The 19267-nt window shown below is 34.8% G+C and overlaps 1 protein-coding gene across 1 annotated transcript in view; it reads left to right on the top strand.

Moving 5' to 3' along the window:
* LOC123240130 (peroxisomal trans-2-enoyl-CoA reductase-like) overlaps positions 1–19267 on the top strand; it is a 28299-nt gene that overhangs the window by 3763 nt on the left and 5269 nt on the right. Inside the window, exons 2-7 of the mRNA XM_044667527.1 lie at positions 1807–1940; positions 10355–10520; positions 12558–12639; positions 16675–16771; positions 17554–17658; positions 19119–19230. Coding sequence (XP_044523462.1) covers positions 1807–1940; positions 10355–10520; positions 12558–12639; positions 16675–16771; positions 17554–17658; positions 19119–19230 — 696 coding nt within the window. The remainder of the gene's footprint in view (positions 1–1806; positions 1941–10354; positions 10521–12557; positions 12640–16674; positions 16772–17553; positions 17659–19118; positions 19231–19267) is intronic.

Genomic DNA, 19267 nt, shown 5'->3' with positions numbered 1-19267 from the left:
TTCAATGTCCCTAGTTATGTTCCACCTGGTTGCTCAGGTTTAAAACTTAAGTCATTGATTCTTTCTTCCCTCTTTTTCAGCCTTAATATCTATTTAGTTGCCATGTCCTTCCTAGTCTACTTGTGAGATATTTCTTATGCCCATTTCCTCTCCCCTAACTATCCTACCACCCTTATTCAAGTCCTTATAATTTCTGCCTGGACTCTTAACTACCCTCTACTTACATTTTTTCCCTTTGGTCGCTCCATTCTTTTCAACAGTTGCCAACTGATCTTTCTCAACCCCAGATCTGACCATGTCACTTATTGTTCAAAAATTTTTTAATGGCTGTTGGCAACTTTGTCCTGACCTATCCTGTTTTTTCTCATTCATGCAGATTGTTCCCTAGATATGAAATGCATTTTCCCATAATTCAATCTGCTGAAATCTCTCAGCTTATGTGTCACTTCTTTGATGCAATCCAGCTGAAAGGAATTTTACCCTAAAATATAACTCATTGTCTAGATTTTTTTCTTTGCACTTGCCATAGGCAACATTTTATGTGTAACTGTTTTATTCCTTTTTTTTAGTGTATAAACTCCTTGAAATCAAAGATTCATTTTTTCTTCCATCTTCCATGTAGTTAAACCTAATATTTTGTACATTTTTTTGGGGGGGGCCTGACCTATGATTTCTTCAGCTTGGGAAATCCTAGCATGGAAATTCCCTCTATCCATGAAGACTTGCAATCTACTGTCTGTAACTTGAAGCTTCAGAGAGTTGTCTGTGGCAATGAGAGGTTAAGTGAGCCCTAAGGTCGCACAGCCACCAGCAAGTGTCAGAGAAGGGACTTCAATTTCAGTCTTCCTGATTCAACAAGTTGATCCTCTATCCACTATAGCAAATTGCCTCTTTGACCATGAAAACAGAACACTTAATAAATGTCGACTAAAAGGAGAAGAGAGCATTCCTGGACTGAAAACTATAGTGTGAGATTGAGTGGTTTAAAAATAATTTTAGTCAGTCAATTAATAAACATTTATTAAAGACCTGCTATTTGATAGGGACTGTCACAAACCACTATGGATGCATTCACAAGCATTTCCTTTATGTCAGGGGGTCATAGATAGATTTTAGGGGATCTGTGATCTTTAAAATAATTTTGATAACTGTATACTAGTATAATTAGTTTCCTTTGTAGTCCCAAGAATTTATTTTATATGTTTAAGAAATATTATTATGAGAAGAACCTCCTAATCTTCACCAGACGACCACAGGAGGATCCATGACCAAAAGGTTAAGAACCCTTGTGTTATTTTAAAGGTATATAAATATATCATCAAGCTGTACTATGGATATAGCAATATGGTAATGAAACACATGACGTAGGTAAGTTTGTAGTACTTGAAGAAATCTGTGCTTCATTGCCAGGCACATCACAAGTTTAACAACTGAGGAGAAAAACTCATTCTGCAAGGAATAGATTAGATTATGGGGTGGGGGTGGGCAAGAGGAAGGTCATTATCATTGTTCTTCTTGTCTGTGTGAATACTAGAAGGCCATCCCTTAGTGTGAGGCCAATAGGTTCTTTATGAAGGGTTTATGGAAAGACAAATAAGAATTGCATAAAATGAGAATGCAAACTTTAGGTGGACTTTGATTTTTAATATAGTCCCCAACTACCCAAACTCATTAGGTTATGGATTGACTGAAATATCTGTATATCATTTCTGGTAAAAATTGGGAACAGCTAATAATTTTTTTAGTCAATTTTATTTTATTTTTTAAATAAGATTGGCTTCTTTATTTGTTTGATTTTCTTTCCAGGGTGTAATGTAGTTATTGCCTCCCGCAAATTTGATAGATTAAAATCAGCAGCAGAAGAATTGAATGCTGCCCGCTTGCCCTCCAACTCAGCAGTTGTTACTCCCATCCAGTGCAATATTCGAAAAGAAGAAGAGGTAAAGCTAATACCTAATTTTTGTTTCCCTAAAAGTTATGATAATTATGTTTATAATATAATACAGCCTTAGTTATTTCTTTGAAGTATTTTTTTCTCAACATAATTTTTTTGTACTTTTGATTAGTAAAAATACTAGGATATTGTTCATCTTTTTCTCGTTAAGGACAGATTAATCAGAAATCCTTTTTTTTTTTGTTTGAACCCTTGTTGAAAATCTTTCTGTAATGTACATTTACTTTCTTGTCTTTTTAAGTATAGCATGCTCAACACTAATAAATCTGATAAGCATTAACTATGTACAAAGTACTATACAAGGTGCTTGGAGTAAAAAAAAAAAAAAGTATAGGCTTTTTACCTATCCTTATAACCATCCTCATTTACACTCACTTTACATATCCAATCCAATGTTAAATCTTGTTTTTTTCTACATTCACAACAGCCCTCTATACACCTCCCCACCAATACAACCATCACCATAGTACTAATTCTCCTCACCTCCTGCCGAGACTAACTTAAGTAACCTAATTGGTCCCTGTCCCTCAAATCTCCTCACCCAGAACTTCCCCCACCCCTATTTATACTTCACTCAAGTGTGAGTGATTATCTTTTAAAAAATAATCCAGAATTTTTTTCCCTAAGAGCTTTAGTTAAAGTGTTGTGAAGAGCCCGCTCTTCCCTTGGTTGGGTCTCTGGAACTGGGATGGCGTGGCGAAAAATGAAGTGAAAATGAGCCAGAGTGCAAGTCAAATTGTAGAGGCTGTTCCTAAAAGCCATCTGTTGGTTTTTATTTTTATAACCTTTTTTCTTTATGATCTCATACAGGTTTTGATTTTCCCATACATTCAAAATCACATATTAACTTTTAAAACATCATATGATTGGCATTTACTAATTATCTTACTGTGGTTAAACAAAGAAGCAAATTTATCAAGAATTATTACAGAATGGCTTAGTTGGAACTTATTCTTTTCAACCATCTATAAGGTACAAGAACATTAGTTCCTAGTTAAGCATAATAGTTAATTATATTTTAACTAATTAAATCATGTATATAGATACATTATACTATTCATTCCCATCATCAATCAAGGAGATAGTTATGGTAGTTGATTACATCTAATAAGATACAATAATATCAGTCTGGTTCAAATTTTGTTCCCATGATGTTCTTTCTGCTATAGGGTCAATAAGAATGCAGTTCTGGTAGGGTGATTCTGTGCTAATTTGTCATTACCTTATTTTCCTTGTGTTTCACTGTTTCTTTGGTCTGTGGGAGTTTGGGAACAAACTCAGGCGAGGTATTTTCTTGCTAGGAACTTTAGAAACTTGCATTAACTCACTAACTGCTGATTTTTTGCTGGGCTGATTCTAGGGGAAATTTCTATACTCTAGGGACTTGTACAGGGGTTTATTTTGGGATAGTGGGTAGTCGGTGACTGTGATAGTTCTTGCCTTGAACCTGTATTGTTTTTCTTCATCTCGTTGGGGCCGAATAAGGATATTGATTGCAATAATTTCAGTGCAAGTGAATGTCACTGTAAAAAGAATCACATAGGGGAAACTGAGTGTGGAATTTCCATCTTCCTGACAACCTGCCATGCTGGATTGTCAGAGCTTGTGAGTAGCCTTGCTAAACATCACAGCCTCGATGGCTTCTGGCAAAGTGTGAGTCTTAATGAAAATGGAAAATAAACATATAAGATGGTTGATTATTAATTATGTGTTGAAATCAATGTCACCAAACAGAGCAGTTAAGTTTTCTCTAGATAAACCTCAACATCTCCTCCTTCTTTAGTGTCTTATCAAAACACAAAAGAAATATGTTCATTTCCTTTCTTTTTTTTATTTTTTTTCTTTTCAAAACTTTATTTATTTTTTTAAGAGTATTTTCCCTTGTTTCCATGATTCATTTTCTTTCCCTCCCCTCTTCCATACCCTCGCCCAGAGCTGACAAGGAACTCCACTGGGTTGTACAAATGTTGTCACTTTTTATCTATTTTCATATTATTCATTTTTGCTATAGAGCAATTTTTAAAAAGCCTAGTCCCCAAATCACATAACCCATATATATGTGATAAGTGATGTCATATGTTTTGCTTTTTCATTTCTACTCCCATAGTTCTTTCTCTAAATGTGGATAGCATTCTTTCACATAAGACCTTTAGGAGTATCCTGGCTTGTTGCATTGCTACTAGTAGCAAGTACTATTACATTGGATTTTTCCACAGTGTTTTACTTTCTGTGTACAATGTTCTTCTGGTTCTGCTCATTTCGCTTTGCATCAGTTCATTGAGGTTCTCCCAATTCACATGGAAAGCCTCCAGATCATCAGTCTTTACAGCACAATAGTATTCCATCATCATTATATACCACAATTTGTTCAGCTATTCCCAATTGATGGACATCCCCTCATTTTCCAATTTTTTGCCACCACAAAGAGCTTGGCTATGAATATTTTTGTACAAGCATTTTTCCTTACTATCTCTTTGGCGTATAAACCCAGCAGTGGTATGGCTAGATCAAAGGGCAGGCAGTCTTTTAAAGCCCTTTGCGTATAATTCCAAATTGGCTTCTAGAATGACTGGATTAATTCACAACTCCACCAGCAATGCATTAGTGTCCCAATTTTGCCACATCCCCTCCAACATTTATTATTTTCCTTTACTGTCATATTGGCCAATCTGATAGGTGTGAGGTGGTATCTCAGCATTGTTTTGATTTGCATTTCTCTAATTATGAGAGATTTAGAACACTTTTTCATCTGCTTATTGATAGTTTTGATTTCTTTATCCAAAAACTGCCTATTCATATCCCTTGACCATTCATCAAGTGGGGAATGGCTTGATTTTTTTTGTACAATTGACTTAGTTCCTTATAAATCTGAGAAATGAGACCTTTGTCAGAGGTTTTTATTATAAAGATTTTCCCACAATTTGTTTTTTGTACAATTGACTTAATTCCTTATAAATTTGAGAAATGAGACCTTTGTCAGAGGTTTTCATTATAAAGATTTTCCCCCAATTTGTTGCTTCCCTTCTAATTTTGGTTACATTGGTTTTGTTTGTACAGAAACTTTTTAATTTAATACAATCAAAAATTATTCATTTTATATTTTGTAGTGTTCTTTATCTCCTGCTTAGCCTTAAATTCCTTCCTTTCCCATAGATGTGGTGGATATACTATTCTATGTTCATCTAATTTGTTTGATTTCCCTCTTTATATTTAAGTCATTTACCCACTCTGAGTTAATCTTAGTATAGAGTGTAAAAGAAATATGTTTAAAGAGGCCTTTTTTGTAGTTAGAAAATCTGACTCCTGTGGTGTGAGAGGTTCCAGAGGACATTTTATACATATAAAAATAGAGGATTGTTCCAAAATTGGATTAAATGTTTCAAGTGTCTGAAATCTTTCTTTTTACATTGACTTTCAAATCCTCAATACCATAGAGCTAGGAGTATCAGAATATATATATATATATATATACATACACACACACACACATATATATATCTGGAGTATAGAAATGGATTCCTGTGGTTTGTATATTGACTTATAAAATCACAAATTAATATTATCTAGGTTATGTTTTTATTTTGCTAAATGTTTCCCAATTACATTTTTTTTTCTTAAACCCTTACCTTCTGTATTGGAGTCAATACTGTGTATTGGCTCCAAGGCAGAAGAGTGGTAAGGGTAGGCAATGGGGGTTAAGTGACTTGCCCAGGGTCACACAGCTGGGAAGTGTCTGAGGTCAGATTTGAACCTAGGACCTCCCGTCTCTAGGTCTGGCTCTCAATCCACTGAGCTACCCAGCTGCCCCCCATTACATTTTAATCTAGCTCCAGCCACACTTAGGAGTTTCTTGGGCCAAGAATTTTCCCTAGAGAAATGCCTACTGTTTTTGATTGTGTCTTTAAAAAATCACCAATTAACCAAGCTTTGAGATTATGTTTTATTAGACTGTGTTTTCTGTAGAGTTCTAGCATTGTTTTGAATAGAAGCACCACATGCTTCACCAAATTTTACAGTTTGTTTTTTCTTTCAAAATTTATGTGAAAAAGCTCCACTTAGTGCTTATGACGGCCATCTCTACATCCTTTCTAAGAGTTATCCATGTGTTAAGAATTTACTAAAGCCTCATCTGAAGTGCAGGGAGAAGAAAAGCTGGAGTGATAAATGGTTTATGATTAAACTTGTTCTGTTTTCTATGGTACAACTTGCTCAAAACTACAATCTCAAAGTCAAAAACCAAAACAAAGTTTTTTTTTTTTTCCCAAATAAGTGTTCATGTGAGCACCAAGACAAGTGCAACTCTATGAAATACTGAAACATCCAAAGACGTGGTGCTCTCTATTGACTAAAAAACCTGATCACTTGCTCAATTTTTATTGTCCTTTCTCAAGTTTCAAAAGAGCAACTTTAGTCAATTAAAATGAACTTATATTTAAATTGTAATTGCAAAGCCTACACTAAGTATATTTTTCCTTTCTGGGGATTTGAGTGTTTTACTTGTCTTTTGTATTTTTTTTTACTAGTTAAAAAAATATGCTGAATTTGTGTTAAAAAAAAAAAACAGCCTCTCAAATGGACTGCAACACAGCCCTGCTGCTGCATATTTATTCTAAACCAAAGTCTTAATAGGCTTAAAAATCCCTTTTAAGTACTAAATGCTCAGTTGCTTTGCTGCTTTTTCCCCATAACTCAAAAAGCTGAAGAATACTGGTTAGGAGTGCAGAACCTGCCCTGTTGGAAACTCAAACCATTTACACTAAATGACAAACCTATTTTCAACCTTTTTTTGGCCACATTATCTGTATGGTGTAATATATACTATGACAACAAAGGGGAAAAAAACACAGCTTTCCAAATTCAGTGCCACTAACTGTCACTTTCTAGTAAGTCAAAGTTGTAAATAGAAGAAACCAAAAGGAGGGGGAAGGAAGAGAGGGAAGAAGAACTTTTGTTATTTCATTTTTGCTTTCAGCTGTAAGAGCAGGCTGGAGTGAGGGAAGCTTAGAATGTTGAAAGAACTGGTTTGAGTGACATGAACCGACAGTTAAGCTGGAGCAAAGGATCATTATTACACAGCACTTGGTGTACAACCAGTGCAGTCCTTCATAGAACTCAAATGTGGGCGGAACCAGTTTCAATGCCAAAGAGAATGAAATGTAAACTGACAATGCCACATTCCTGGTATTGCAAAGATCCTGTTCCTTAGAAAATACTTACATTCCTGGTACATTCTCCTTAGTTATTCTTGGACTTTATTTTCTTACTATTTGTCATTCTTTTCAGCCAGAAAAATCAGCTTTTGTGTATTTTGGAAATCATGATGCCGTATAGTAGGATCTTGTCCTGATGACCTATATCCCATATTGTGAAGCTAATTTTTTTGTATTCTTGTTTTTTCAGTTGGAATCCATAATGACTCATTATTGGCACTAATTAGCACTAGCTGGACTTGTTAGTATTTTACCTAGTTTCAGTTTGTAAAGAACAGTTTCCTTCACTTCAATATTTAGGTCAGCTATTAGAAAATCCTTATTTTGAGGGCAAAAACCACAAAGTCCCTTGAAGACGTTATAAGAGAACTGCTCCTTTCCTCTTGTAAGAATTAAAATTTAGTTATTATAGCTATATATTAAATTTATGTGGCCGCCAGGAATCAACAATTCAGGTTGATTCCGTAATTAAATCAGACCCAAGTCAGCATCGGGTTGAAGAGTTTATTTACAATCAGGAAGGTAAGTAGGGATAAAGAGAAGAGGGAGGTTAGAAGTCTGAATAAATGAAGCTGTAAGCCGCAAGGCCCAACAGCCGGATAGGCAGAGTTTAGAATTGGCCCAGCTAGGCTAAGGAAGCCAGCCTAACTTACCCACGTGACAATACAGAGCATAAGCTGACTGTGGTCTCAGGAGATGCTTCTTCCTCTAGTTCCAAACGGCAACTGCCCCCACAGGAAGTTCACTCACTTACTTAAAGAGAATGTGTCTTTCATCACTTCCTGTGGTCCACCTCTAATTCAAATGGACAAATGGCAGTTTCTACTTTGATTTGGACTGCCCAAAGGGCAGTCCCTTATTCTTGATTTGTTACTTATTGTCACGTGTGGGTAACTCGTCTCCCCTCCCCACTAAGGGAGGTGGGAGTGACATCATTAGCACGCCTGTGTTGAGTAGATTCTTGACTATTAAATGGGATCTGGCTAATTCTATTTACACACTCTCCTCATTGAATTATATGTTAGGTAACTATTGACTAAATAAATATATCACAACATAGAAATCACAGGGGTTAAAAGCCAGGTTTTATTATGTTTAAGTACAGATTTAGGATTCATTAGAATAACCCTGAGCAAAAATTAGAGTATCTTTCAAGGCCTTTATGGAGAAAATAACATCAGAGAGCAAGAGAAATAATTTTTTTAACATATAACAATTTTTATCACTTATTAAAGTCACATGAGCCTAGTCAAACAGATTAAATATCTCATGCTTCCATTAATTAAAAAACAAAGTTAAACAAACTAAGTTAGAACAAATCAGTAAATGGATGAAGTAATAGATTTAATCAGTGAGCTTGCAAAGTCCGACACAAAACTATAAAGCTATATTTTAAAGCAGGGGTTGGCAACCTTTTTGGCCGTTGAGAACCATAAATGCCACATTTTTTAAAATGTAATTTCATGAGAGCCATACAGTGCTCACAGTGCTGCTCCTGTAACAGCACCTGAAAAAAAATTGACTTTATGGCTCCTGCAGAAAGCCATATCTGGCCCTCAAAAGAGCCATATGTTGCTGACCCCTGTTTTAAAGGAATCACAGTAAGCTAAATGAGGAGATTTATGTGTTACAAAGATAATCAAAGATTCAGTGTCAAGGAAATCTTATGCTATATACTCCATCCTTTCTTTTGGCTTATTATCTTAGGAATGTGTGTGGATAGAATTTGCTCCCCAGGACTCTTATTTAGCATCCCATTTGCATGTTTATGTTATGTGCTAATGTAGGGAGGATATAATTTTGGTGCAACCCTGACTCTCTCTGTCTCTCTCTCTCTCTTTCCTTGAATGTGACTGCTGAAGCTGGCTTTCAATGAGGCAGGAGAATTTACACATGTGGTCTTACTTTAGTTAGAAAATTAGGCTTTTAACTTCCATTTCTTTTTTTTTTTATTTCTTCTACTTTAAGTGATTATTAATAAGCTTTATAAAATTAATAATTGGAGTTATTGATATTAATTTAAATCTTACAAATGGAAAAAGTCTTCTCTTAAAGTTATCATTCCATAAGTCTGGTTTTAGTCAAGTGAGGTTAATATTAATGGGAAACAGGCTTCAGTTAAACAAATGTTCCAAGAGGAATGGTATAATAATAATGAATAAAAGGAAAATAAAATTATCGACACAAAGAGATTAATGAATATATTGTAGGATTTAAATTAATACCCCAAGATTTATATTTTATAGAATTTATTAATAATCACTTGAAGTAGAAGGAAAAAAAGGAAATAGAAGTAAAAAACCTAATTATCTAACAAAATTAAAATCACATGAGCAATAGTCACCTGGCTTTCACCTCACGCCACCTCTACCAAACCAGTTAGATCAAGAGAGAGAGAAGCAGGGCTATACCGAATTTATATCCTGCCTATGTCAGCATGTAACGACAGGAAGAGAGTGGGGTGCTGGGAATCATAGTTCTAGGGTACAGACATTAATTTCACAATATTTCCCATATTCCCAATGTGGATTGCCAAGAGAAACTTTTTCATTCATAAGCCTTGGCCATGTTGACTTCTTGCCCTGAATGGCCACCATTACTTTTCATCTGCTCTTCACTCATTGTTTTTGCCTGCAAATGGTATATGCTTAAAGGTGCAGGCTTGACTATATCATTCCTCTATTCAGTCAATTCCTATTGTCTCTGGGAACAAATATAAAGTTTTCTTTTAGACATTTAAGGTTCTTTATACTAACTTCACTCTTTTCTACCTTTCTAGTCTTCCTATATTTTATTCCCTTCCACTCACTCTATGATACAGCTATACTGTACTACTAGGTGTTCCTCCCAAGGGAAACTCCTTATCTCCTTGTCTTTGTTCTGAATGCCTCATACTTGGAATAGTCTTCCCGGACCCTTCCATTACCTCTTCCTTTTAGCTTCACTGATTTTCTTTAAGCCTCGGCTCAACTTCTGGATGTTTAGTTATTAATGAGAAGCTGAACAATTTGCTCTTCATGGAATCATGTCTTTAGATATTTGTAAACCACTTGTTCTTTGTTCCATCTGATATGTGTCAAGTGAGTTAGAATCCATTGTGAAGAGACACTAGCCAGGCTAATCTTCATTGCTGGGTCACCAGTAGTAGTATGGGCTTATTAACCAATTTATTTTATTATGGTTGTTTTAGGTGGACAGTTTGGTTAAATCTACATTAGATCTCCATGGCAAAATCAATTTCCTGGTAAACAATGGAGGAGGCCAATTCTTATCTTCTGCTGAATCTCTCACTTCAAAAGGATGGAATGCTGTGGTTGAAACCAACCTGACTGGTACCTTCTACCTTTGTAAAGCAGGTAGAGATGGAAAATACTCACAGATACTGGGTCTTCCTTCAGTTGTAGATCATAAACCCTCTAAGAAGTATTACTTGCACTGAGGTGCCCAATTCTTTTTTTTTTTTTTAACCCTTACTTTCTGTCTTGGAGTCAATACTGTGTATTGGTTCCAAGGCAGAAGAGTGGTAAGGGTAGGCAATGGGGGTCAAGTGACTTGCCCAGGGTCACACAGCTAGGAAGTGTCTGAGGCCAGATTTGAACCCAGGACCCCCCATCTCTAGGCCTGGCTCTCTACCCAGCTGCCCCCCTCCTCAATTCTTAAAGGAACTTTGACCTTATTCCCTCCACTGATATATTAGTTGTTGGCTTTCATGAGTAGTTAACATATTCATCAGCTTGCAGATTTCCTGAAGGTATTTCCAGAGAGGCCTAAGTTAGTCATCAAGCATTGAACCTGGAAGCCTTACCATATCTCACACCATATCTGGTGCCATTCTCACTTGGGAGAGCCTGTTCTTCTATTTAGTGCTATTCTCCAAAGAGTGCTTGTTCTCCTGCTTTATTGGGATAGTCTTCAAGATCCCACTGTTACCTCCATGTCATAGAATGTGACTTATAGGTGGAATTTTGGTAGTGCCTGATATACCCATATTTTCTCATCTCATTTTCATTTTGAAAATTGTACTTTTGATAAAGAATTTTTGGATGCTTCCAAAGACACTTTATTAATAAATGTTGAGTTTTTTTTCTAGCATGGCCCATATGGCTTATCTGAGCATTACTTGTAAATAACATTTTCCTTTCAAATAAATAAGTCTCACATAATAGTTTTAAGTAGTAGTTATGAATTATAAAAGAAAAACTAAGTACAAGAAATTTGATGAATGGGTTTCTTAAGCATGTCTCTAAAGTGCCAATTCTTTTTTTTTTTTTTTTCCTTTTAAAACCCTTACCTTCCATCTTGGAGTCAATATTGTGTATTGGCTCCAAGGCAGAAGAGTGGTAAGAGTAGGCAATGGGGGTCAAGTGACTTGCCCAGGGTCACACAGCTAGGAAGTGTCTGAGGTCAGATTTGAATGTAAGACCTCCCATCTCTAGGCCTGGCTCTCAATTCACTGAGCTACCCAGCTGCCCCCCAGACCTCCACTTTGGATAAAACTCAGAGTTCTGTACCATTGTGGCACTGGTAACTGATCAATCTCTTTGGCGATTAAATACCTTAAGTGTTGGGTAATGATCTGAACTGTGAACGCTCAGACATCAGAGTAAAGCCACACCAATATGGAAAAGAGGCCTTTATATAACTAAAGATTTAAGAGAGTTAACTTATATGGCATTATTTAACCTGGAGAAGATAAACTGGAGGGTTAACTGTGCAGCAGTCTTTGTTCCCAGAAATAGTTTTGATAAGGAATACGGGGAACAGCCATTTGCCATTTCTACTGAGGTCTGAAATAGAACAAATAAAAGAAAGATTGAGAATAGCAAAATTCTGAAAGTAGCGGCCTGGGGCTAGATATGGCCCATAGGCCATAGCTTGCCAAGTACTAAATTAGGCTGTCAGAATATACTTATTTTGACCATTAAACTTTGGGAGCTTATATTTAATTAGAAGAGATTTAGAATTCAGTTTTCTCCTCTGTAAAACAGGCATATAATAATATATACTTTGTGAGAGTTGTAAGATTCAAGTGAGAAGATCCATGTAAAAGACTTTGCAAACCTTAGAGTTAGCTTGGTATTATGAAGAAAACTGGTAGTGTTTGTTAATTGGTATTGATTTGGGGATTGGATATCCTAAAAAAGAACATGTTTGGCAGGATAAGAGTCTTGAGATCAAAGATCTAGATCAAGAAGAATCTTTAGAGATCATGTAGTCCAACCTCTTCATTTCACAAATCTGAAACTTAAGAGCTTGGTCACTTGTCCAGTCATTTGGGTAGCAAGAGGTAGAGTAGAGATTTGAACTGAGATGCTCCAACTTCACAGTCATCCCTTCTTACCCCATGTTGTCTAGGAAGGATTTAATTTGATTGCTTTTGATCTTTTGTATAGTTTACAAGTCCTGGATGAAGGAACATGGAGGGTCTATTGTGAATATCATTGTCCTGTTAAATACTGGATTTCCTAAAGCTGTGTAAGATTTTTTTTATATCCTTCTTTTGTTTTGGGATCCTGCTTACATTCTTTTAGATGGAATTTTAATGCCTCTTGTAATAATAATATTAATAATAAACTGCTTATTTTCCTTTGGGGCTTTAAGAAGATACTTTTAAAATATTACTACATGGGGGGGGGGGGGGGCAGCTGGGTAGCTTAGTGGATTGAGAGCTAGGCCTAGAGATGGGAGGTCTTAGATTCAGATCTGGCCTTGGACATTTCCTACCTGCGTAATCCTGGGGAAGTCACTGAGCTCCTATTGCCTAGCCCTTACCACTCTTCTGCCTTGGAACAATACAAAGTATTGATTCCAAGATAGAAGATAAGGGTTTTATATCCCTATGCACTTGGCACCAGGTTAGGTCCATCTCTGTTTTGGGATTGTTTCTTTAGTAAGATGTAAGATAATGCGACCAAAGTATATGCCAAGCATTGGCACACTCCTCATTGTCAGGGTTGCTAAATGTTCATTACTCATGGATGCCCTGGGTGTTTCTGATGATTTAATTTATACCCTTTCTGTGAGTCATACCATAGATATAGCGTGTCCATCCTTCATCATCATCCTGCTTTACTTTGTTAACTATCTACTAGGATTAAGTCAACTTTTTGGACTTTTTCAGGTTTTAAGACCTTGATGTTTTTCGCCATATTTGCAGGTTGAATTACCTATGAAATCCTCAGGTGCTATTTGGAGTGTGTGTCATTCATCTTGAGATATTTTTCTGTAACTTTGCCTTTTCATGTTTCAGATGTGAGTTAAATATCCCTTTTTTCTGTGAAGGGGAGAAGATCTTCTCTAAGAACTGTCTTTTAATTGTTCATTCTCTCTTTAAGGAATACCTTTTCATCTTTATTTTTCCAACTAGAGTTCACACTTCTATTCTCCAATTGTCTTTCCTTATTTAAAGCACTTCTTTTTTTGTGGGGGCAAAGAACTAGAAAGTGAGGGGAATGGCTGAGTAAGGCATAGTATATGATTGTGATAGAATACTATTTAAAAATAGTATTATTTTTGTATTGTAAGAAAAGAAGAGCAGGAGGAGCTCAGGAAAACCTGGAAAGACTGACAGAAACTGAAGCAGAGCCAAATAAGCAGAAGCAGGAGAACATTGTGCACAGTACCATGAAGTTATTCTCAGTAATACAATGATTCAAAAAAATCCCAAAGAACTAATGATAACAAATGCCATCGGCTTCCAAAGAAAGAACTGATGCAAGTCTGAATTCAAACCAAAGCAACCTTTTTTTACTTTCTTAATTTTTTTGTTCAAGTTTCCTTCCACGAAAGGATTAATATAGAAAAATGTTTTACATGTTTGTGCATGTAAAAATCTATATCAGAATTGCTTTCAAACTCAGCAGAGTGGAAAGGGAAAAGTGAGAGATAGAATTTGGGACAAAAATCCACTATTTGACAAAAACTGCTGGGAAAATTGGAAAACAATATGGGAGAGTTTAGGTTTAGATCAACATCTTACACCATACACCAAGATAAATTTAGAATGGGTGAAAGACTTAAATATAAAGAAGGAAACTGTAAGTAAATTAGGTGAACACAGAATAGTATACTTGTCAGATTTCTGGGAAAGGAAAGATTTTAAAACCAAACAAGAGTTAGAGAAAATTATAAAATGTAAAATAAATAATTTGATTATATTAAATTAAAAAGTTTTTGTACAAAGAAAAACAATGCAACCAAAATCAGAAGGGAAACAACAAACTGGGAAAAGTCTTTATAACAAAAAATTCTGACAGAGGTCTAATTACTCAAATATACAAGGAGCTAAATCAATTGTATAAAAAAATCAAGCCATTCCCCAATTAATAAATGGGCAAGGGACATGAATAGGCAATTTTCAGATAAAGAAATAAAAAGTATCAATAAGCACATGAGAAAGTGTTCTAAATCTCTAATAATTAAAGAAATGCAAATCAAAACAACTCTGAGGTACCACCTCACACCTAGCAGATTGGCTAAAATGATAGCAGGGGAGAGTAATGAATGTTGGAGGGGATGTGGCAAAATTGGGATGTTAATGCACTGCTGGTGGAGTTGTGAACTGATCAAAATTCTTTTAAGAATGTTAGAAACTGTTTTTAAATGTAATTGGGGAAAATAGAATAAAATTTAAAAAAATAAGTGCATAGAAAAAAATTCTGAAGGGGACACAAATAAACAGAAGTTTTATTACTCCTGTGTTAAAATAGATATTTAGTGGACACAATTTAAAAAAAACAAATCATATGTGTCAAAGTTCACAAAATCTTAGATAAGTCTTTCTTTTGTTCTTTGGATGTTGAAATGTTTTTTTTTTGTTTGTTTGTTGATGATTGTTACATTCATGATAAAAAAGAAAATGTTATTTTTAAAAATGTTCCCAGCCTGTTCTGAGGAGACCATCATGCTCTATTCTGAGATTTGTATTTGGAATCATTTATGAATATAAATAGCATGTAGTTTAAATACACACACATATGTATGCATATGTATAATATTCTAGTGTATATAACAACTCAGAAAAAGAAGTGTCTCTGACAAAGACCTCATTTTTAAAAAATATAGAGAACTGATTCAAATTTGTAAGAATACAAGTCAGTCCCCAATTAATAAATAGTTAAAGGATATGAATAGGTAGTTCTCAGATGAAGAAATTGAAACAATCTATAGTTATATAAAAAGATTGCAAATTAAAAAAACTCTAAGATACCATCTCACATCAATCAGATAATATGACAGAAAAGGAACATGTTAAATGTTGGAGGGGATGTGGGCAAATTGGGACACTAATATACAGTTTGTGGAGGTATGAACTGATGCGACCATTCTGGAGAATAATTTGAAACCATTTAAAAAAATTATAAAACTCTGCATACCTTTTGACCCAACAATACTAGGTCTGTATCTCAAAGAGAGCAAAAATAGAAAAAACACACACAAATATTTATAACACCTCTTTTTGTAGGGTCAAAGAATTAGAAACTAAGGGGATATCCATCAGTTGGGGAATGGTTGTATGTGCTTGTAATGGAATTATACTATTGTGCAATAATAAATGACAAATAGGATGGTTTCAGAAAAACCTGGAAAGACTTGTATGAAGTGATGCAAAGTGAAGTGAATAGAACCAAGAGAACGCTATCTTATAGTAACAGAATATTGCACAATGATGAATAGTAAAGGACTAAATTATTATCAACAAGGAGAAGTTTCAAGACAGCCTCGAGACTCATGATGAAAAATGTTATCCACAGCCATCGAAGGAACTGTCAGATTCTCAATGCAGATTGAAGCATACCATTTTTCACTATATTTCCTTCATGGCCTTTTTCTTGGATGTCCAATATGTGTCTTCTTTTACAACATGAGGAATATGGAAATATGTATAGCATGACAGAACTGGTATTATCTATATAAATCAAATTATTTACTGTAGAAGTAGAGGTGGGAAGAGAGAGAATTTGTATCACTAAATGTTAGAAAATAATTGTTTAAAAAATTTCCCCCATACGTTTTATTTAATTTTATCTTTCCAAATTACATGCAAAAAAAAAACAGTCTCCAACATGTTAAAAATAATTTTGAGTCTTGAATTTTTTTCTCTCCATTCCTCTCCTCATCTTTCCCCACCTTACACTTCCCCATGCTGAGATGTAAGCAAACTTACATAGATTTTTACGTGTATTCATGTAAAACATTTTTACGCTTAGCACAATGTCTTTTAAGAGTGACTTCCCCACTTATTTCCCTATGTTTGGGTGGACAAGTAGGAACTTTTCTTTTAATATTTGTTTTCCAGGATAACTTCTTGGAACTTGCTTGAAATACTAAGTTGTTTCCCATTATCTTCCAGAAGACCCAGTTAGCAGTGGTGTAACCCCAAGTATTTTGGAAAAGGAGTGCCTTTTTAAAATTGTTTTTCCTGTGACTCAATGTATCAGTTAGTTTTCATGTAAATATGAATGTTTAGTGGAAGTTGAACAAAGTCTTTAACATTTTTTTCTTTAAAAGGCATAGTGGAGCAGCAAGAGCAGGTGTTGAAAATATGACCAAAACTTTGGCAATGGAATGGGCCTACAATGGAATAAGAATCAATTGTGTCGCTCCTGTAGGTAACCATGTACATGCATAGGATTTGGTTTCTTGCTGTTACATTTTTCTTTTTAGTAATAGTTACATTCTATGTTAGTAGTAACTCCAAAGTAGGACATGATGCAATGGACAAGTTAGAGAGAGGGCTCTATGTTGCCCAAGTATTCTTTGATGTGTAACAAAATCTATAAAGAATTTTTTCTAGTAAATTAATGTGTTTTGTTTGTTTCTTTGATTTTCATTAACTCCTTGAGAGAAGCTAGAGGCAGGGAACTTAAAGTCAAAGCATTAAGGATGGTGGAAGAATAATAAATCTACCAAAATAAATGAAAAGTAATGGGAAAATATTCAGTATGTAACAAAAGATCCATGCATCAATTTTTTCATGAGGTGAAATATCATTTGAATCTTGGATCTTTTTCATCTATTTATTCATTCATTCATTCATTTATTCATTCATTCATTCATTCATTTATTTATTTGTTTGTTTGTTTATTTATTTATTTATTTTTATTTAGGGTATATATTCTAGTAGGTCCCGAGAAATAATATTTTTCCTTATTTACTCTTATTATTAGCAGCTTAGGTTCTGACTTAGCAATTAGGTCAGAGGCCTCAGGCGTTATATATTTCTCTGCATATAGGTAATCCATTTGGGGAAGATAACTACCTCTGACATTACTGAGAAGCATACATAATAGCTCTGTGGACCTTTATATTTAATCTCTTCTGCTGTTTAAGCCTACTATTCTTTGGCTTAATTTTTTAAAAATTTTCCCTCTTTGTTCCCCAACCTAGGGAATAATTTATTCTCCAACAGCCTTTAAGAACTATGAAGGAGCAAACGTAGTAGATGGATACTTTCAAAATTGTCCAGCTAAGAGATTTGGTGTTCCGGAGGAGGTATAATCTCTGTTTCTTTTTCTCTGATTTTCAAAAAGCTACAAAAATTTAGATCTTTAAGGAACATTGGGGGAGGGAAGAGGGACAGAGTGACAATCATGGAGGGAACATCATCTCATTCAATTTTTAAAACTTTTAATAGCTAATAACTCCACTGACATTTTTGGCTCATTAACTCTTAGGGAAATGCAAGGTGCTCAGCTGATAAAAATCAATTACTGAATGATCTTCACAAAACTGTGAAGAGAGAGTAAAGAGACACTTGGTCTTCAGATGCAGTTAGGGAAAACTATCAAAACCATATGCTGGGGGTAGCTAAGTGAATTAAGAACCAGGCCTAGAGATGGGAGGTCCTCAGTTCAAATTTGATCTCTGACTCTTTCTATTTGTGTGACCTTGGACAAGTCACTTAATCCCCATTGCCTAGCCCTTATCGCTCTTCTGACTTGGAACCAATGAACACTATTTGATTCTAAGATGGAAGGTAAGGGTTTAAAAAACAAACAAAAATATGCATTTCACAATGTATATTTGGTATTTCTCAGTTAATGTAGTCTTTCAGATTAGTCAGTTCTTAGGCAGTCTCAGTCATTTAATTATATTTACTATCATACAGCTCCCCTGTGTTAATTATATTGAGATTGGATTCAGAAACTTGGAGAAGGTGTGTTTAAATGAATGTATGGTAGACTTTTGATATGTAAAAGGAGGGACATTACCTAAAATGAATTTTAAGACAGCACAATTCTTTATTCCAAAACAACATGAACAAAAACAGTGCCATCTTGGCACTGAGAAACTTGAACCCTATATATTTGGATCTAATAGTAAGGGTATGTAGTAATGTGGACATTACAGAATACTTGCTTATATGACAAATGAAAATTCATTTTCCTGATTCCTTCTTCTGTATTAAATCTGAGTTTATTCAGGTAGTCACTACTCTTTTCTACTTCATATTTCATTGTCAATTCATTCAATATAGACTGAAAAAAGAATTGTCTTTTACCTTTTCTACTTTTACCAATTCATTTAGTAGTTGCCACTATTATTCAGACAATAAAACAATGCATAGTTAGGAGATATAAAGCACATATAATCACAATTTGATTTTAATATATGGTATTCAGGATTATCTAAAGTAGGAACCATATACACATGCAAATCTGTTGGGTAGGAGTGATATATTTCTGTTGAAAAGAAGGGGAAATTTCCCCAAATGAAGATATCTAGAAATAAAATTGGCTTCAGAGGTTTTACAAGTTTTCTCAGTGATATCATCAATGATGATCATCAATTAAATTAATGGTGTCTAAGAATGATAGCTAAGAATCTGTCTACAGTTGTGGTTCTGTGAGATATCTACACATATTTATATGTAGTTAGAGAAGTATACATATAGATAATTATCTATATGCTGTATTGCATTCATGAATACTAAATAGTTACATTTTTTTTAGGTCTCTTCCCTTGTATGTTTCTTGTTATCTCCCATGGCCTCATATATTACAGGACAAACAGTGAATGTGGATGGTGGCCTTGCTTTATATTCCAAATCATGGGACATACCAGGTGAGTGATAAATAAAAATGATCAACACTTTTGTGCC

This window comes from Gracilinanus agilis, chromosome 3 (genome assembly GCF_016433145.1).
Source record: "Gracilinanus agilis isolate LMUSP501 chromosome 3, AgileGrace, whole genome shotgun sequence".
In the NCBI taxonomy this organism is placed as follows: Eukaryota; Metazoa; Chordata; class Mammalia; order Didelphimorphia; family Didelphidae; genus Gracilinanus; species Gracilinanus agilis.
Note: the sequence above shows the minus strand (reverse complement) of the source record. Positions and strands in the feature narration are given on the sequence as shown.